Below are 20467 nucleotides of genomic sequence, written 5' to 3'. Positions count from 1 at the left end.
TGTGTGTGGGGGGGGGGGGGGGGGGTCGACGAGCAAACATGGGAAATAGACTCAGAATCCCACAAACACTGATGGAGTGATGCAGATGTACATGTACACAAACACATACACACACACACACACACAAACACACACTTGTACTTGCTCACTGCCAAAACTGGTCACGTGGGTCTCCCCGGGATAGGGGAGAGAGACTCAAAAGGAATCTTGGAAAGATGACTCAATTGGCCATTGAACCACCCAACGGCCGACACCCCCTGAAATCCCCAAACTAGGGTGGATTTGAACACACACACACACACACACACACACATGCACATACCTGTCCTGTCCTGCCACTGCCACAGGGGTCACGTGGGCCCCAGAGGGGCATCAGAGAGGAAGATGGAGCACGCAGCCTGATGACGCCGGAGATGGTGGAGCAAACGGAACAGGCGAGAACACACGCATACATGACTGAACGAATTACGCTGCTGGGCAGTCGGGCGCGGGCCAGTCCTCGAGCACCGGTGACGACCACGGCCTTGCACAGTCCGAAAGCAGCGGGCTGCACATGCACACACACATACACACACACACACATGTACACACACACACCTCATCTTGAACACCCATCCACAGTCAGGATGATAGCGGTATCAGACAAAGCAGAAGTGGGAACGTCTCTTTACACCATGTGCCATACACACCGCTCACACATATTATAATACACACTCACACACCGCTCACACATACATACACACACTCACACATACACAAGAACCATACCTGCATGTCAGCCTATTGTAGGTGATGGTGTAGAAAAAAAATCTGGGCTGGGATTGCATCTTTCAACACACACATACACACACATGCTTCATCGCAGCACGAGTCAGGACACGGTTATTAGCTGTAAAGCCAGCTTCAAACAAGAGTTAAATGCAACAGCACGAAACAACAGACAAAAACAAACAAGTGACAAAAGTTATCAGAAAAGCAGAGGCAAAAGAAATAACCTGCACGCAGTTTTCAGTAGGCAGAGTTAACACAGGACAAACACAGGACAAAACATACAGTACGAAAATAGCCACGTGTACACGAAAAAGCCCGGGCACAGCACACACACAGCAAGGCAGGAAGGAGAACAAGTTCAAAATAGCGGTTGGCCGGCATCACCACTATTATACAAGCTCCTGTCTTCTCTCTCGCTCACACACACGCACGCCGGAAAAAACCGACAGCGCCCGGTAGAAAAATGGAACGAAGGCGAGGTCTGTGGCAGTACAAAAACAATGCCAAGCCATAGGCTGCAGGGTAATTGCCGGAAACAAGCGATAGGACCATATGTACGGTCTCAAAAACCAAGGAAGACGAATTACCTGCTGCACACAGCTAGGCCTGAGAAAAGAAAGGAGAACACCGTTAACAAAAAAAAAACAGAAACAAAAAAGCACAGGAAGAACACAGCTAAAACACAAAATCAAAAAAGACTGGCCTCAAGCAATGTCCTCACACGATTGCCGGTGGAGACAATGCGCAGAAAGAGGCGCCGCCCTGGCCTGGATCCTACTCTTCGCTTACAATAGGCACCAGGGAGGTTTGACGGGTTATCTACACTGGTGTAGGGGGAATTAGAGAGTAGTAGTGACAGTGAGATACAAGCAGAAACGGGCGAAAAAGAGTATAAAAAAGAGATGTAGATGTTGCATGATGGCTAACTTTGGAGATGGTTGTCGCTGGTGGTGTTGTTGTTGTTGTTTTTAGTGAACGTCGTCACGCTGTCTTAGAAAGGAGTTTTGCCGCTGCTGCTGCGTTGCCCTCCAAAGCAACAATACCACACTCGACATAGGCACTCGAACACGTGGTACTGATTGCAACTGTAGACCATTTACGGGCGAAACGGAGATTGCCTATGCCGCCCTTGCTGCTGAAAAGAGCTTAGAAGCCGCCGGACTGGTATTCACTGCCACTGGAGCTGGAGCCGCCACCACGGCCACCACCTCGGTTGCCGCCGCGACCACCGCTGCCGCCGCCGCCACGGTTTCCGCCGCGACCACCGCGTCCTCCGCGCTGGTTGAAGCCACCGCCGTAGCCGCCGCCGCGACGGTCGTTGTTGCCGCCGCGGTAGAATCCTCCCTCGTTGCTGCCGCCGTCGCGGTTAAATCCGCCGCGACCACCACGTCCACCGCGACCGCCTCGGCCGCCGCGCTGTTCAGGGTTGCCGCTGCGGTTGCGATTGCGCTGTTGGCGTGACGAATCCGTCGACGACCAAGCGTCGCCAGAAGAGCTTGGCGACGCAGCTGCTGCACCGCCTGCTGCGGCCTCAGTGGCGGCGGCTGGCTGAGCCTCTCCCGATGACGTCGAGTCACTGCTGAACGTGCGGGTTGTGGTGTCAGCAGCAGCAGCGACGGCAGGAGAAGACGGGCTTGCAGCCCGTCTGCCGCCTTGTGGCTTTACGGTCGACTCGTGTAAGAAGTCAATGGTGGGTGGTTTGCTGACAGCAACAGCGGGAGAGGCAACTGCTGCTGCAGCAGCTACAGGCTCGTCCACCACTGCCACCACCTCATCAGCCGGTGCTGGTGCGCAAAGTGCAGAGTCGGTCTGTTCCTCGGCGGCGGCGGCATACTCCACCTCATCGGAACCTGCCTCCTCGGTCTCACCTGTCAACTCATCCTTGCTCGAAAACAGGTAGTCACTCTTCTCAATGCGCTCCGTAATGGCAAAGAGCTTGTCGTACGTGGTTCCAGCAACTTCCTTAGTACTGCGTTCCAGGAGCAACATCAGGTGTTCACCACTGCCTGAGATAGCTGTAGAGAAAGTCTCCTCGCATTCACCTGCACGTGCGGGCTTGGACAAGTTGTAAAAGGCGTCCAAACTGTTCAGTTCCTCCTCACTAAGCTTGCACGCACCGTTCTTTCCCTCGATAAAGTCGTCGCGCGATTCAGGACTCACACCATCCAGCACGGACAGCAGGCGAACGAGCTTGCAGAGCATGGAGACGTCTGCTTCTCGTTTGGCTGCCTTTTCAAGGCGAACGGAGCGACGCGCCGTCTTCTCGTACTGGTCGGCAAGCTGCTTGTATTGCTTTTGAACGTCCCTGGATAATTCCAACATTTGCTCAACTTCCTCCAAATGGGAGATAGCTCCTCGTTGCTCCTCGTTGAGAACTTTTCCATTTTTCTCGTCATCCTGAAGCTGCAACAATTTGCCACGTCGCTTCTCCAGATTTCGCACCTTCCTGTCAGCTACGGCTAGACATTGAGCAGGGAATCCTTCCTGGACCTCGACACCAGCACCGTTGGAGGGCTTGGCAGCAGCAGACGGCATCTTTTCTTTCAGCGTTATTCAGCGTTCAGCTTTCTCCTTCTTGACCACCATTCAACAACAAGCACAAGTAGCCTGCTGTGGCTCGTGATAGCCAGCCGAGCTCAGCTCCCACGCCATTTTTTTAGTAGTCGTCATGACAATGGTGATACGGAAATTCGAACGAAGTTTCGCGATCTCACGGAATTTATTTCCCACGAAAGTTCATTTCGCACTCGCGTTCCCTGCAAGTTTTGCATCCAAACTCCAAAGTTGCGAAAGTAACTAGTTTCTCGCGCAAAGTTTCTCTCTTCAAGACGTAGACTGTAGTGCAGTGGCCAGTGCTACAACTGTAGAACTGTGCTCATACATGTATCAGTCACACACAGACGTCTAGACGCACTCGTACAGCTACACACACACACACACTCACACACACAATCATGACAATAATCATGTACAGGTAGACTCAGCTCAGCTGTGTAGACCATACTCCATAGTATTCAGTGCAGTGTAGAGATGGAGTGCGCTGATTTGAAGGGGTGAAGGAGCCAGCGAGACTTCGCACGAAAAGCGCAGACTGCCCCATGTTCTGAAGCTTTTTTTTGGGCAGTTGACAAGCGGTCCAAGAGTTGCGGATGCTTCCACTGCCTTGGCTGCTACGAGGAAGTGGTGGCGGAGAAGTCAGTTGCTCTTCGAATACAATGTAGAAATTGCACTTCAGTCTTCAGTGAGCTGTCGAGGAGATTCAATGAGTAGCCGTCCAGGCATAATCCCGTACTTCATACTGGCAATATAAATTACTGAAGGATCTTTGCCAACGCAACCCGACGACACATTGTCCTTGGCTTTATCATTCTGGTTCAACAGCCCTGGTGCTGTCTGTCCCATTTACAAGTACTGGTAGTAGGTGGAATCCACTGTGATCTCTATTCTTCTGCCATCGCATATCGACGTAGCTGTTTTGCTGAACCAGGAGTAGATCTACGCGGTGACCTTGTGCTGTAGTGTTCTCCACTGGGATTTTCGAGAACTGGTGGTTGGATGGCTGGTGTTCCTGATGTGTCGGTGAGTAGACCTAGTTAGGCTAGTATAATGACAGATCCACATGTAAGCATCATTTGTATGCTGGTGATATTTTCTACCAGTTGCGTTTGTTGCTCTAAACAATGCACTCTGTAGAGGTTAGTTTCAAACTTTCTTTGTTTGAGCACCCAAAACTTTCTCAAGACTTTTGCTGTGATTCGTATTGGGTAGATAATCAGCAGTTCTGTAATGTCATGTTCGTGTATTGGGCGAGTGAAGTATTTGTTTGAGCTGTAATAATCGCGGGTTTGTTCTGGGCAAATGTCCGGCTTTGGTTCGGTGAGCATATGGTCCTGGTTGTGCAGTACGCAATCACGGCAATGCCGAAAATCCCTCTTTGGGACCGCCGGTACAGTTCGAACAGGCGGGCGTTGTGCAGTTCAATGTAGTTGTGAAGTAGTTTCCTTTCCTCTTTGTGCTTTATCTACTGCTTGCTGCTCGTTTCAGGAAACGTGACGGGGATTATTTTCCCGCATGAAGTGTCACTCCGCTCTTGGTTGCTAGCAGTAGTACTAGTACTAGCAGTACAAGTCATTTTAGTGTTTGAATCAGTATGCTCAGCTGGACTGGACTGGAGTAGTAGTGGATAGCGAGCAAGAGAGTTGCGGAGGATGGTTTCCTAAACGTAAAACAACAGAAAAATACCACTGGCTTTGACCAGCTGCTGAGTTCTAGGCTATAAGTATAGCTTACTTCTACCAGTACTCTTCTTAGGGAGAGCATCAGCTGTCATTAGATCATTGAAAGCCAGTAAGTAGTTGGTTACACGACTGTATATATGTATACAATGTTGTGAGAATGCTGTAGTGTAGGTGACTAGGTGTCTGAGCACTCGTGACTTGCACTCTGTACTCTTGCTCCTGCTGGAAAGCCACCTGTGGCGGTATGCAGGATCATAGGAGCTGATGTACTTTCAAGTAGTACTCTTGTACTTCACATTGAAGCATTCCTGATTTCAGCCGACATATTTGTCATGTCCGAACATGAGCAATACATCAGTAATTGTACGTGCCTGCACCCACTGCAGTCCATACACGGCCATGTGGCCAGGAAACAGTTTTACGTTTTCTTTTTTTTTATTTTCTTTTTCTTAGTGAATGGGCCGGCCAGTATCTGTGCGTTCTGCGCCGTCACGAGCGCCAGATCCATGCCTGTGCTGACGACTACCAACCTTAAACTGTTGCGATTGCGGTTATTGAGTGTAATGAGTTCAGTAGAAATTCAGTAGACTTGCAGCAGCACGGGCGTTTTGGCCACCGGGCACTTTGCTGCTCCACTGAAAATGTGCTAGAATCGGCATCCAGTGTGTAGTTGTACAGTACTGTACTTGGGGTTTGAGTCCTGCTTCTCACGAGTCAGGCATTCAGGCAGGAATTCTGCCCAGCAGATGTACATGATTTGTTTTCACCAAGTCGATGACGCAGTTAACTGACTTAGCGCAGGCCAATATGAAATGGCAGTTCAGCCGTTGACAAATATTTGATGGGTTCTTGTGGACATCATGCACGCGCACCATAATCAGAGCCTATGACATCATCACATCCGTTTTTGGTATACGGGCACCAGGCACGTCTCCCATCCCGCAGTACTGGGCGTGCAAACGGCACCCGGCGCGTGAATGCTATTGGCAAAGTACAGGGCGTACCATGCACCCTGTTCGTCTGCTATCCGCCTACGCTTTACAAATGAACGCCTCCAAACCCCGTATGGGTGAGCCACTGAGGCGGCAACTGAATAAGAAATTGGCTGCACCCTCTCTGGGCCCTCTATCTATCTATCTTTCCTCCCTCTCCTCTTCCTCCTCCTCACTCTCTCTCTCTCTCTCTCTCTCTCTCTCTCTCTCTCTCTCTCTCTCTCTCTCTCTCTCTCTCTCTCTCTCTCTCTCTCTCTGTAGTTTGGAATGTAGCCATGTGGGTAGTTGTAAACAGGATGCTTGCGCAAGAAATAGAGCACGTTTGTCAGGAGTGTTTTTAGTATCTTCTTGTCGGGAATTTCTCCGTCTGGCTGTTGAAATAGTCCCGGTGGAAATGCCACTGCACGTCTACAGGTGTACTTCGCAGGTGTGCACTTCCAATGTTCATACTTTCACCTGCACATTGCATGTGCTTCGGTGTATACGTGTTTAGAGCCCCGCTACACTCCTCACCGTGTCAACAGTGGAAGAAACTGAGCCAGCTGGTAACCATAGCCAGCCAGGTATTCTGGTGTGCGATGCAGCCCTTTGCGTGAGAGCTGGTGTGTGTATGCGTGCGTGTGTGTGCGTGTGTATGTGTGCGTGTGTGTGTATGTGTCCCATATGGTGCAGTGGTATGTGCAGCGATTTCCAATCGATAGGTTGCGGGTTCAATTCCCGGCGATTATGGTCACACACATCTTTCTTCTCTTTCTCAGACTCTTCTTAACTTTTCGTTCATTCTCCTGGGTGGTTACCAACAGCCAGTGCATGCCGGAGTATGTGGTGTGATGTGTGTGCGGGAACAAAAAAATATAAAGACCTAAAAGTAGGGATTCACTGGCCAGAAAAAGCCACTTCATAGCTGTGTGGTGTAGACCAGGCTGAATAGTGGCGGTCAATTCTTCAGCCTTGCAAGCTGTTGAATGGTGCAATCCCAGCACAAGCTGCTATGGCTTCTGCTGTAGCATCGCTATCATCGCCTCTGGCGATGGGCGTCCAATGGTCCAATGGTGTGTATGTGTGTGTATGTGATGTGAGAGTGTGTGTGTGTGTGTGTGTGTGTGTGTGTGTGTGTGTGTGTGTGTGTGTGTGTGTGTGTGTGTGTGTGTGTGTGTGTGCAGTGTGTGTGTGTGTGTATGTGTATGTGTGTGACCAAGGCATGGACACTCTTGGTCTTTGCGCTGGCCGCCCTCGAGGGTGTGTATTGTGGCCACAGTCGTGAACAGACTGTCACTTTAGTTATGGCAGTACTGGAGTGTTGGGAGGGCTGTACGTTAGCATAACATGCATTGGCTGTAGAGTGCTGTATCACCATCTGGCCTGGGTGATGCATGGCTATCAGCTGTGCTTTTACAACCCTGCCTCTATCAAGTGACTGGTGTTGATGTTGGTGGTGACGGTGGCAGGCCATATATAGCTGCTGTCAGTCCTGCTCAGAAGGACATCCTCCGACCTGTGGTGATGACATCATCTAACCTGTCTTGGTTATTCCAATGAACATGAATTTGGTTGGGTTTCCGGGTGCATGTAGAAATTCCCTGGGGGCCCGTGACCATGTTGTAGTTACAGTATAACTCCGATTGGATGTACCCCACGGGAAGCAGTTTATCCGCTATTAACTTGAAGTGCACAGTGCTCTGGCATCTTGTGCCTGTGTGAGCATGGAGCATTGCCTGTCAGAGAATAGCTTGGAGTGTGTGTGTGTGTCCACCTCGCGCTGGCTGAGGAATGTGTACTGTCGCCGGGTGTGTACTGTTGAATTGCGGCTCAGTCACAATCGCTTTGAGACTACCTGGTAACAGAGACCACACTTTGAAAGTCCCTTGAGCGGTTGTCTTAGACAGGTTTCACTGACTACCTGGTAACAGAGACCACACTTTGAAGGTCCCTTGAGTGGTTGTCTTAGACAGGTTTCACTGACTACCTGGTAACAGAGACCACACTTTGAAGGTCCCTTGAGCGGTTGTCTTAGACAGGTTTCACTGACTACCTGGTAACAGAGACCACACTTTGAAGGTCCCTTGAGTGGTTGTCTTAGACAGGTTTCACTGACTACCTGGTAACAGAGACCACACTTTGAAGGTCCCTTGAGCGGTTGTCTTAGACAGGTTTCACTGACTACCTGGTAACAGAGACCACACTTTGAAGGTCCCTTGAGCGGTTGTCTTAGACAGGTTTCACTGACTACCTGGTAACAGAGACCGCACTTTGAAAGTCCCTTGAGCGGTTGTCTTAGACAGGTTTCATTGACTACCTGGTAACAGAGACTGCACTTTGAAGGTCCCTCGAGCGGTTGTCTTAGACAGGTTTCACTGACTACCTGGTAACAGAGACCACACTTTGAAGGTCCCTTGAGCGGTTGTCTTAGACAGGTTTCACTGACTACTTGGTAACAAAGACCGCACTTTGAAGGTCCCTTGAGTGGTTGTCTTAGACAGGTTTCACTGACTACCTGGTAACAGAGACCACACTTTGAAGGTCCCTTGAGCTGTTGTCTTAGACAGGTTTCACTGACTACCTGGTAACAAAGACCACACTTTGAAGGTCCCTTGAGCGGTTGTCTTAGACAGGTTTCACTGACTACCTGGTAACAAAGACCGCACTTTGAAGGTCCCTTGAGCGGTTGTCTTAGACAGGTTTCACTGACTACCTGGTAACAGAGACCACACTTTGAAGGTCCCTTGAGCGGTTGTCTTAGACAGGTTTCACTGACTACCTGGTAACAGAGACCACGCTTTGAAGGTCCCTTGAGCGGTTGTCTTAGACAGGTTTCACTGTAGTAATGTGGTGTTTCCGAGCACACCATATTAGTATGCTTTTCTCCATGTGAACTTTGCTTAAAAAATCTTGCAGGACGCCTCACGCAGCTTCGTAAGTAAAAATTGGCTTGTGCGCAACACTGGCTCACACTCAATCACTACTTTTCACAAAAAAATTTTCAGCATAAATTTCAATTCAGCGTTTCAAATTTTAGTTGAACTTTGCTTAGTTGTTTGTTTTAGTTTGTTCTCTCTGCTTTCGTGTTGTGTGTATGTGTGTGTATGTATGTGTGCGTGTGTGTATGTATGTATGTGTGCGTGTGTGTCTGCTGTAGCATTTGCCAAGTTTACCCCCTGGCTATGAGGATGCAATTGAGCGTTGCAATGTCGTCGGAGGAGTTCAAAACCTTCCTCAGCGTGATAACATGACCACCGGTGGCCAGTCTTCATCAGGTAGGTGGTCACAGCCGCACTGCTTCCCAAACTGCTTTCTCTTCTTTCTTTTCTGGTGATGCTTAGCTATATTCTGAAGTCTCTCTTCCCTCCCCAGATTCTGTGTGCGGTGTGGTGTGGTGTGTGTGTGTGTGTGTGTGTGTGTGTGTCGTATCTGCCTGTCTCTAAATTTCGGATACCGCAGACTATCCGGTGTTGTGTTCGTTCTATTGGCCATGACCCCTATCTGATGTGTACTCGTTTGAGTCGTTGCTGTTGCTATTGTGTTTGGTGCTGCTACAATCCATGCTGTTATTCTTACTGCTTCTGATCTTGCAGCTGTGCTCACTGTTGATGGAGATGAGCTGACCAGAGGACAGAATGTGGCCAGTACGGTCAAGGCACCATCGCTTATTATCACTCCGGAAACGGAGGAGCATCGGGCAGCGGCTGTCCTGCACGAAAGCCGGTTAGTGGAGTCGCTGCGAATTCCCTGTACATGTATGTGTGCGTGTGTATCTGAGCTTGTTCCTGTACATGGTATTATCCCTTGTTGAGCCTTGGGCTTTTGAAAAATGTTAGAGGAAATTTAGTGTGCTATTCTAGTTGTAATATGCAGTGTTCCCAGACCGTGGCTAATGCTGCTGCTGCCGCGGCTGCTGCTTCTGCTGCTCCCGGCGCAGCTGCTGGTGCTGCTTCTGCTGCTCCCTGCGCAGCTGCTGTTCCTATTGCTGCTGCTCCCGATGCTGCTACTGTGGCTGATGTTGATACTGCTGCTGCTGCTGTTGAGTTGATACTGCTGAGGCTGCTGTTGATATTGCTGATGGTGCTGCTGACAATGCTGCTGCCGCTTTCTACCCTGGGTTAGTTAGGAACCCAGGAGTACCGGGTAGTTAAATGCTGTGCTGGCTAATATCCTACCTTCTAGCCTCCTGGATGTGTACAACACGGTACTGTACCTCTCACAGTATTTGTGACAATGCGTTTAGCTTTGCGAGACTGGAGGCACTGGCAGGCACCACTGCTTAAAGCATCCTTTCCTCAGACTGGAACTGGTTTTTGTCTGTAGTGCATGCCTCTCACTATATTGACAGGTCTTTTGAAACGTGTACGTGTGTGTGTGTGAGTGTGTGTGTGTGTGTGTGTGTGTGTGTGTGTGTGTGTGTGTACAAAAGCTCGCAGATAGCTCCTTGGCTATCATTGCCATCGGCAATAGGCGTGTCCAAGGTTCAAGGTCTGCGTATGTGTTCCTTTGGTATTGTTTCTCGTAGGTGGCTGATGGAAGAAGCCTTGTCAATAGACGATGCCGAGAGTCTGTTGCGCGCTTGCGGTTCCGACGGATCTTTCGTCATCACAGGAACATCCTCTCCGAACATGTATGCCTTGTACTGCCGGTAAGATACTGGCCAGCACCATCATCTCGCTCTTGACCTAGAACTAATTCAACCAGCCTCTCTCTTCTCTCTCACTCACTCTCTTTCTCTCTCTGTCTATCTGTCTTTGTCGTTGTTGTTGTTGTCTTTCCCTCTCTCATTGAGTCCGGCTTTAGCTCTGTCTGCTCTTCATTGTGCATCTGTGTTTCGTATAGGCGAGTCACTGGTGATGGTGCAGTGGATAGCGTGGAGAACATGAGTATTGAGAAGACGGAGAGCGGGTCTTTCCAGTGGCGTGGACAGGTATGCATGTTCTGTACATGTATGTTTGGTGGGATATACATGCAGGTGGGATGTGAATTGTATTCATCCCACTGGGGGGCTGGAATGTCACTTTTCATTTTGTATTTTACTGCACTCTGCTGTCTCTCGATTCACAATTCTGCGCTGTTTTACGATGTTATCTTGTTCGGCTCACTCTCTGTCTGTTTGTGCTCTCTCTCTCTCTCCTCTAACTGTTATCTCTCTCTCTCTCTCTCTCTCTCTCTCTCTCTCTCTCTCTCTCTCTCTCTCTCTCTCTCTCTCTCTCTCTCTCTCTCTCTCTCTCTCACACACACACACACACACACACGCACACACACCCTTCCCCTCATGCTTTTTTTCCTTTGCATCTTGGCTGTCATCCTTTGACTCTGGTTGTTTCTTTTCTCTACTTCCCAGGGAGAGTTCTTAACCTTGTCTGAGTGTGCGGCAAGATTTCTGCATCTCAATCCTCACAAGCACTGCCCCATGTTTGCCAATCGCCGTAAGTCACAATACACTCATACCTCAGTTATCCGGGCCCCGAGATTACGGGCACTTCGGTCTAACGGGCATACTGTGGGCGGGTTTCAGTGTTTGCTTAAGCTCAACAGTGCAAACGTTCACAATCCTGTGCAAGCATCGTTGCCGTGACTGACTCCAACGATCAAAATACAAAACTACAACATGCTCATTCGGGTTTTTTAGGAGGAAAAAAGCCCTCTTGTCTCTTTTTGTGGAGATAGTCACGTCATATGCCATATCAATGGCCTCTCTCCATCAAAATGTATGTGATTCGGAGTTACGGACAAAGTTGGGGGCAGTGCCCGGTCCCGGACTGCCCGAATAAACGAGGTACGCGAGTAGTTTTCCCAGGGTACCAGTGCACTTCATCCGACCAGGAGTACGGATGAAGGGTTTAGATACAGAGCGCAAACGCCGAATAAATTTAGATTTCAGGGTCAGTGACAAAAACAGTCCGAGGAGTACGTTACCTTTAGGTCGCCCGTTTCAGGTCACTCAGCCAGCTGTCTCTTTCCATGTGATCGTAGACGTGTGTGCGTGGGTGTGTGTGTGTTTAGTCTCGTAAGTACAAATGAGAATAAGGCGATGGCTCTATCGACTTGCTGCTCGCCGGAGTAGAGTCACCCAAAACAGCCATTTAGTTCTGGGTGGCGTTTACGATTTTTCACATTCGATGCCTGACTCTATCTCTATCTCTCTCTTTTGTCTTGTTCTCCCCCCCCCCCCCCTTCTCTCTCTGTCTCTTGTTCTCCCCAGACCACCACCACTATACATGTATTTCAACAACAACTATTTGTGTCCCATTGCTGTGTGCTATGTGCCTGTGTGTTGTGTGCTGTGTGCCTGTGTGTTGTGTGCTGTGTGTCTGTGTGTTGTGTGTTGTGTGCTGTGTGTGTGTGTGTTCAGGCGTGTGGTCTAACTTCAGTTCCATGTTCACTGGGGATGTGGAGACTGGCTTTGAGCTCATGTCTGACCGAAGCGAGCAGCAGCAGCTGGAAAGCGGCACAGCTCTACACAACACTATCCACCAGAATGAGTGAGTAGAGCGGGGTGTTCACATCTGTTGTCACAGACTGCATTTTGTGTAGAAAGTGAACGTGGCATATGAACAGTGGAACCAACATAGCCAACATCATATTGCCCATTGCAAGAGTACATGAATCCCATAGTGTGCAGCTCTGAAGGGTTGCTGCCAGGGCGAAATTCCGTGATTACATCATTTTAGCAATGTAGTGCGTACAAGCAGGATTCCAGCAGGTCTCTTTCTGCACAACTGCAGCTCAGTGTACGCACTACGCCACTTCACGCCTCAGATCTGCTCCAAGTATGATGTAGTCGCGGAATTCGGCCATGACAGACACCCATGCAGAAAAGTCAGAAGCTGTACACTCTGGGCTTCATGTACTCTTGCCCATTGATGCAGGGATTGACTGGTGTCGGAACCGACATGGGATTGACTGGAGTTGAAACCCAACATGGCTGTGGTCACGTGACCTATTGAGGTAGAGATTGACTGGAGTCGGAACCCAACATGGCTGCGGTCACGTGACCCATTGAGGCAGAGATTGACTGGAGTCGGAACCCAACATGGCTGCGGTCACGTGACCCATTGAGGCAGGGATTGACTGGATTTAGAACCCAATGTGGCTGCGGTCACGTGACCTATTGAGGCAGAGATTGACTGGAGTCGGAACCCAACATGGCTGCGATCACGTGACCCATTGAGTCAGGGATTGACTGGAGTTGGAACCCAGCACGCCTGTCCTGTACGATCATGTGGTACATGTGGAACAACTCTCTACCTTGAAGAAGGACTACCAGGAATCCCAGTGTTCGAACAGCTATTCTGAATTCGATGTGTGTGTGGTATCGCGTGTGCGTTTGTGTGTCCTTTGTTTCATCAGTTGGTTTTTCCCAGCACTCAGTGAGGAGCAGGCCGCTTACATGTTAAATCAACATGGGCGATCAAACTGCTTCGTCGTCAGCAATCGGAAACAGTCGGAGAACTATATTCTCAGCACAAGGTGCGTCTGTGTGTGTGTGTGTGTCTCTCTCTCTCTCTCTCTCTCGCTCTCGCTCTCTCTCCCTCTCTCCCTTTTCTCTGTGTGTGTGTGTCACTGTGTGTGTGTGGAGGGGGCTATCTTCGCATGTAACATTAGGTGTGTGTGTTTGTATTTTGATATACGTGCCTGTTCTTGCTTCTTTCCTCTCTTTTTTTTCTTGCTTCTAGGCAAGCTATACCTGGTGTTGAGCAAGATATTATTGAGCACTTGAAAGTGACGAAGATCATGGATGGTATATTTCAGATGGCTGGAGATGTACGTACTGTAAAACATGTAATTTTAGGTGTATGAAAATTTCGGTGTCAGGAACCTGATGGGTTTCCGGTGTAACTTAGAATTAGGTGACCAACATTCCCTTCATGCTATTGTGCCACTTAAGTGTAATCTAAATTCAGGTGCCTGGTATTTCTACGGAAATTACCGAAATTAAAGTTACACCGAAATTAACCTGTTTTACAATATTACCAAGAGTAGATAAAACAAGAGTGTGCAACTCCCGGATCCACGCGGATGGGTAACATCATGGGTTGGCCCACGGCGGAATTTTTTGTTGACGTAATCTTTTCGTCAGTTTTCGACCACCCACGCGCTGCTAGTCTTTTGGAAAGTTTTGCCTCGTGCACTTGGCCGGGCTTACATTACAATGTCGGTGCCCAGCACGTGCTCTCACACTGCTCTGCGGCAAGAAGTGCGTTTTTTTCGGAAAAAAGGTGACGTCAACAAAAAATTCCGCCATGGGCGGGGGTATCTGGAGATTGTGCAGGAGAGATCCGGAGTTACACACTCTTGTTTATCTACTCTTGGTATTACCATACCAGTATGATCTGGAGGCCCAGCACCTTGTACAGTCAGACCTCGCATAACCGCACACATCCGTTTTCCAGAAAATTATCCGGATAGGCGAGGGAACCGGATAATCGAACACACATACTGTATGTAAGCATGGCATATGCTGTAAATTGGTAACCAACGATTTTCTTCCGGATGGTGAGGGATCCGGATAAACGAGGACCGGATAAGCGAGGTCTAACTGTACCTCTTCGTGCCCCATATCTCCAAGAGTACATAAGTGTGTAGCCCCTATGTCGACGTGCGGTGGAGTCACCCCTACAGCGGAATATTTTTATTACGTCCTTTTTCAATACGCGAAACTCCGCTGTAGCCGTCCACTACTGTGGAACCTGTCTAATACGACTGCGCAAGGGACCTTCAAAGTGCGGTCTCTGTTGTCAGGTGGTGTCCTTATCCAGGGTCATTTGACTGGAAGTAGCATCCATTGGTCCTGATTTCAGTGGTCTTCTGGGACAGGTGGTTGCCTTATCCGAGTGGTCGCCTTGACAGGTTTTACTGTGTATCCATACATCTTCACAAAACTCTCCGAACGGTCGCTGGGCTGCGCCAATCACTGAAAAGATTAAAATTATCCGAAATTTCGGGCAGGGCCCATCCTCGGCATGCTTCATTTTCGGCAGACCTATCTATCTGTCGCTCTGTTTCTGTCTCTCTCTCTGTCTCCTCTCTCTCTCTCACTCACTCACTCCCTCTCTCTCATATGGATTGCTGTATCACGGTCTGTGTTGCTTGCTTGCTTGCTGCTGCTGCTGCTGCTGCTGCTGCTGCCGCATTTGCTTCTGTTGCTGCTACTGCCGCCCTTGATTCTGCTTCAGTTGTTGATGTGGCTGATGCTAGCAAGTGCAATGCTGATCATAATGATGTGCTGTGTACTGTCTCCGCTACAGGATGATTTCCACCAGCACCTGGATGCGGTTGTGAAATCGTACCGCGAGTCTAACCCCACCATGCTCCCCCTGTTTGCCAGGTCACATAGCAGAGCATCAGGTATGTGACTATGTGTGTGCGTTCTCACCACCTTGCTCAGAGCAACGAGATGTGTGTAGGGGGGGGGGGCTTTTTTCTCTTTTTTTTCAAAACGAATGAGCATGTTGTTTTGTATCTGATCGTTCGAGTCAATCACGGCGACGATGCTTGCACAGCATTGTGAACGTTTGCACTGTCGAGCGTGCACGAACACACTCTGTGTACTGGTGTCTGTTTGCAGTGTTGAAAGCGCGTGGTACCGTTTCCTGTACTGTGTTCTATGCTGGCCTTGGTAGAATTCTCCTTATAACCTACTTTCTACCCAATTGTCTAATCCTGGCAGTAGTGTCTTGTTGGAAGCTGCATGACTGTATAAATGGCTCCACCGTGATCACTGTTGCCATTGCTCTCATTGTCATGCATGTTGCTGCTTCTGCTTCCTCTGCTGCTACTGCTGCTGCTGTTGCCACTGCTGCTGCTGTTGCTGCTGCTGCTGCTTCCTCTGCTGCTTCCTCTGCTGCTGCTGCTTCTGTTGCCACTGCTGTTGCCGCTGCTGCTGCTGTTACCGCTGCCGCTTCTGCTGCTGCTGTTGCTGCTGCTTCCTCTGCTGCTGTTGCCGCTGCTGCTGCTGTTACCGCTGCCGCTTCTGCTATTGCTGCTGTTGCCGCTGCTGTTGCTGCTGCTGTTGCCGCTGCTGCTGCTGCTACTGCTGCTGTTGCCACTGCTGTTACCGCTGCCGCTTCTGCTGCTGCTGCTATTGCTGCTGCTTCCTCTGCTGGTGCCGCTGTGGCTCCTGCTGCTACTGCTACTGCAACTGCTACTTCTTGTCCACTGTACTTGTATTTGTCATAACATTGTTGCTGCCGTGCCCATTGCTTGTTGCTGTTTCAAATCTTTATTCTCACGATGTTGTTGTTGTTGTTGTTGTTGTTGTTGTTGTTGTTGTTGTAACATCTTCTTTTGTAGACCTGCAGTCACTGAGTGCAGCCAGTTTGTGTCCAGATGGTGATGATGAGCAAATGGTTGTGCCACCCGAATACAATGAAGCAAGTGTCATGCCGGTAAGGCCATGCATGTGACGTCGTCATACGACTGGTGCCCATGATAGGAGATCTATGATACGTGCACGCATTGCCATGTTGATCAAGATAGGTACTTTGTTCACAGTCTGTACTATGCCTTACCTTGGTGCTTGCTGTACATGTAATTGTGTTCCCGGCGTTATGATGCAGTGGACCCGGTGTTGTCAATGTTGTGACCACCATGACCATTAACCTTGCATCTTTGTCCTTGTGTGTGTGTGTACATGTGTGTGTTTGTCCTGATGTGTGTGTGTGCGTGTCCATATGTGTTCGTGTGTTTGTGTTCGTGCCTGCATGTGTGTGTCCGTGTACACATGGGATGCCTTTGCCCATTGCGCTATAGAACCCAGATGAACTGACTCGTCTTCCAACAGTAGCTGCACTAACAGTACCTGATGGCGACGTTGACGCCACCACCACCACTGGCGCCAGTTCTGAAGGCAATTCTACTGCAGGAAACACCAATGGAAGTTCTGCACCAAGAACAGGTAAGAGGAGACACAGAGAGAGACCGACAGACAGAGAGACAGACAGACAGCGACAGAGACTGAGAGAGAGACAGAGAGAGACAGAGAGAGAGACAGAGACACAGAGACACAGAGAGAGAGAGAGAGAGAGAGAGAGAGAGAGAGAGAGAGAGAGAGAGAGAGAGAGAGAGAGAGAGAGAGAGAGAGAGAGAGAGAGAGAGAGAGGGGGGGGGTTGAAAGGCGTGGACATAGGCAGTGTCTGTTCTGATTATATTCACCGAGCATGCGCACGACTCGGGTGCATTGCATCATTGTCAATTCACCCCATCCTAAATCATGAGTTGCCTGTGCATGCGTGTGTGGGTGTGTTTGTGCGGGCGCATGTGCGTGTGTGTGTTTGCATGAATGTGTGGTGTGTTGTGCTGCAGGAAGCGGCAGGTCGACGGAGAAGTGCTGCGTTATCCTGTAGTCGTAGATGTAGTAGCAGCAGTTGCTGTCGGCTTCTGCTTCCCGTTCCTTTCACCACTGCTCACCATCATCAACCTCTAGTTCCCAGCCTCCACATGATAGCATTTGTAGGTGATGTGTGTGTGTGTGTGCTTGTTCATTAGTACTGTTGGATCTTGTCACCACCGTTCGCTCTCCCTGATCACGTTGCGCATAAGTTATGTGTACCGTTTGGTCTTGCCCTGGTTTCCGCGCACCTTGAAACATGCGGGTGTGCACCGGCTGATGAACGATGCCCGTACAGTGCTCGCCATGTCTTTCGCCGACACATAGTCTACTATAGGCTCGGTCTGTTTCAGTTGGCCGGATTGAAAGTGTTTGTGTTAGTCGTGTGTGCGTGTGTGTGTGTGCGCGTTTTACTCTCCCCGGTTGGTCGCCCTCGCAGGCATCAGACCACCGGTGTTGCACTGTCACACATATATAATGATGTGCCTATTCTACTTATCCTCCCCTCCCCCCCCCCCCCCCCCCCCCCCTCTCGTCTTGTCAGCTGTTGATCTGCTTTGACTCTTTGACCTATACTAACTTATTCACCACCGCTAGTTTGCCCCACCCTACCCTCCACATCTCTACTCTATTCACTTCCTATAGTTTCCACGCTTGTTCCAAGCCGACGCTTGTGTCGACAATCCAGCACTTGTCTCATATGTTGAGCCAGTGAACCGTGCATCTTTGGGTGGCCTTGCAAACATGATGAATGATGATGATGATGATGATGATGATGAATGATGCTGTCATGGTGCAAGTGAGTAACGTAAAGTTTACGCGCAGATCTAAATAAGGCTCGTGTGTTGTGGCCTGTGACCGACCTCGTACGGACCACCCTCTTTCTTGACAGTGATTTTGATGATGTCATTGTTTGATTGCATATAGTTATCCTTTGATGATGTCATTGTTTGATTGCTTAGTTATTCTTTGATGATGATGTCATCGTTTGACTGCATGTTGTTCTTTGATGATGTCTCGTTTGACTGCATGTTATTCTTTGATGATGTCATAGTCTGATTGCCTAGTTATAGCTTTAACGTTAGTAACTCTATTGCCGTAAGCGACCAGACTCCCCTTCGCCACATTTTCTATTTATTCGCTTTTTTCCTCTTCGGATTTCCCTCGTTTCTTCCTCTATTCTTTTACCTCTACCTAATACTTATACATCATACATCATGTAGTGATAGAATAATATTCCCATGACAGCGAGGGAGCAGCATTTCTAGCGGCACTGCATGGCATATTGTTCTGCGTTTTTTATTCGCATCTTTCTTAGCATTTGAATTTAGGAGTTTCATGTGCGTTCTGACCATATTTCTCTCTCTCTCTCTCTCTCTCTCTCTCTCTCTCTCTCTCTCTCTCTCTCTCTCTCTCTCTCTCTCTCTCTCTCTCTCTATTTTGGCTTCTTTTATGAACGTTGCAGTATAGTAAGTGTGTGTGTATGCACGGCATGCCATGTAGCTGCTCTGTTCTGTGCAGGATGTGCTGCTGTTATGACTTTTTGTACTTCAAGGCTAGCTTACTGGTTGATATAGCTTTTTTTTTACTACTATTGAAAGTCACACCTCAGCGCTTTTCTGGGTTGTGTGTGCAGTGAGTGGTGGGATGCTTGCTACTGCTGGCTGCTGGTATCAGTGTGGTCTGTCATGTGTGTGTGTGGACTCTGGGTGGGGGTGCAGTTTTGATGAGTTCTACTCTGAGCAGTGTGAGTGCACGTTTATAATGAGATGGAAGTGGGTTTGTCTGTAAGACCAGGGATGACACACACAAGTCCTGCTTTGAACTGGGTGTATTTTTGAACTATTTTCCCATGATGCGACCCAAATGTGTCTGGCTATTTATTCTACCCCCCCCCCCCCCTGTTATGCTACCTATTCAATATCGCACAAGTGGAGAACCCCTCGATAGGCTACTTGCCTCTGGGTCATCCCTCAAATAAAGATAATATTAGGCCGAGTAAAAAAAATTACTAGATGATCGTCCTTTTTTTTGGAAAAATCGGGGAGGGCGGAAGGATTTTATTTTTATTTTTTTACTTTTTACCCTCTCATGCACACAGTGTACACAACAACATCAAGGTTTTTTTTCTCTTTTTTTCTTTTTTTTTCTTTTTTTCTTTTTCTTTCTTCAGCAGATCGATACTGACGTTGTGATATACTAGTAGTATGTGGTCCATATAGTAAAGAAAGTATTAAACAAAGAGCAGTTGCAGTAGAGACAGTGTAGATGATGCACACACTTGGCTCAACATTCACCTATTCAAGTTCAACGTAAGTCTCTTGTACTACTACGTAGTAGGCATTGCTAGACTATCCCAGGCAAAAGTACCGAGTGTCACGGAATTATTTCTTAGCACCTGGAGTGCAGGAGCGTGCACATGTTTCCTGCATCCGCGATCGGTAAAAAACCAACGATTTCGGCAAAAACTCACGATTTAAAAAATAAAATATTTCTTGGGGCGCTGACAAAAACTGGGGCGGACGGGGACGATCATCTAGCTTTTTTTTTTACTTGGTTTTTTACTTGGCCTTAAATAAGGAATAAGGAATTATTTTTGGGAACGTGTGATCTGGCACAAGGGTAACGGATGGGGTAATTCCTCCCACTGAATTTCTTTATTTAGTGCTCTACTACGCGAAATGTGCTATTATTATTATTATTATTATTTAGTCCTTTGGCTGGTGGCTCTGGTCAGGGAGTAGTTCTGGCTCTGACCTACCGTTTAGGAACTGGCGTCGGTTTCATGGGGACAGTGTTACTAACTATGACTGACATCAAGAGTACAGTCATGTACACGCGTCTTGTAGCCAGTACTCCACATGAACTTCTCTCCAACACACAATCATAACCAAGAGTAGACGGACTACACACAAGCACTTGAAGCAGGCAGCAACCAACAACACCACTCTTAGTCAAGATGAGGACCGAGACTGACCGAAGAGCGGCTATCGCGCTCATGCAGGTGAAGACAAGCGTACAATAAAGCTGGCTATTTTGGGCACTAGTAAAATTAAAGGGAGTAGTAAAATACTACGAAGTACTAGTACCTGCTAGTAATGGTTTGTGTCGGCACATACCCGCTAGTGTCCCACATTGTAGGGAAGAGAAAG

The 20467-nt window shown here is 48.7% G+C and overlaps 2 protein-coding genes across 3 annotated transcripts; one reads left to right on the top strand and one right to left on the bottom strand.

Moving 5' to 3' along the window:
* Nucleotides 1–877: 877 nt before the first annotated feature.
* On the bottom strand, nucleotides 878–3408 carry LOC135811307 (caprin-1-like). Its single transcript, XM_065324525.1, has one exon. The coding sequence runs from the start codon at nucleotides 3304–3306 to the stop codon at nucleotides 1918–1920; it is 1389 nt and encodes a 462-aa protein (XP_065180597.1). The 5' UTR covers nucleotides 3307–3408; the 3' UTR covers nucleotides 878–1917.
* Nucleotides 3409–3855: 447 nt separating this feature from the next.
* Nucleotides 3856–18991, top strand: LOC135811305 (uncharacterized). Of its 2 annotated transcripts, none has more exons than XM_065324523.1 (13): nucleotides 3856–4350; nucleotides 9138–9255; nucleotides 9574–9703; nucleotides 10506–10628; nucleotides 10823–10910; nucleotides 11328–11412; nucleotides 12339–12468; nucleotides 13337–13456; nucleotides 13663–13750; nucleotides 15235–15334; nucleotides 16280–16374; nucleotides 16739–16872; nucleotides 17370–18991. In XM_065324523.1, the coding sequence occupies exons 1-13, from the start codon at nucleotides 4327–4329 to the stop codon at nucleotides 17443–17445; spliced, it is 1311 nt and encodes a 436-aa protein (XP_065180595.1). In that variant the 5' UTR covers nucleotides 3856–4326; the 3' UTR covers nucleotides 17446–18991. The 2 variants fall into 2 exon arrangements, with proteins under 2 accessions (XP_065180595.1, XP_065180596.1); XM_065324524.1 differs by having other exon boundaries at nucleotides 3860–4350; nucleotides 16739–16883; nucleotides 17291–18991.
* Nucleotides 18992–20467: the final 1476 nt, after the last annotated feature.

This window comes from Sycon ciliatum, chromosome 3 (assembly GCF_964019385.1).
Source record: "Sycon ciliatum chromosome 3, ocSycCili1.1, whole genome shotgun sequence".
NCBI classification, from domain to species: Eukaryota; Metazoa; Porifera; class Calcarea; order Leucosolenida; family Sycettidae; genus Sycon; species Sycon ciliatum.
The sequence above is the reverse complement of the archived record's forward strand: the minus strand, read 5'-3'. Positions and strand labels throughout refer to the sequence as shown.

Bases quoted from the DNA above. Each gene is read 5' to 3' on its own strand.
- LOC135811307 (XM_065324525.1), bottom strand. From the start codon at position 3,306: ATGCCGTCTGCTGCTGCCAAGCCCTCCAACGGTGCTGGTGTCGAGGTC.
- LOC135811305 (XM_065324523.1), top strand. From the start codon at position 4,327: ATGGCTGGTGTTCCTGATGTGTCG. The intron at 10,911-11,327 runs GTATGCATGTTC...TCTACTTCCCAG, and splicing joins CTTTCCAGTGGCGTGGACAG to GGAGAGTTCTTAACCTTGTC. The intron at 15,335-16,279 runs GTATGTGACTAT...CTTCTTTTGTAG, and splicing joins GTCACATAGCAGAGCATCAG to ACCTGCAGTCACTGAGTGCA.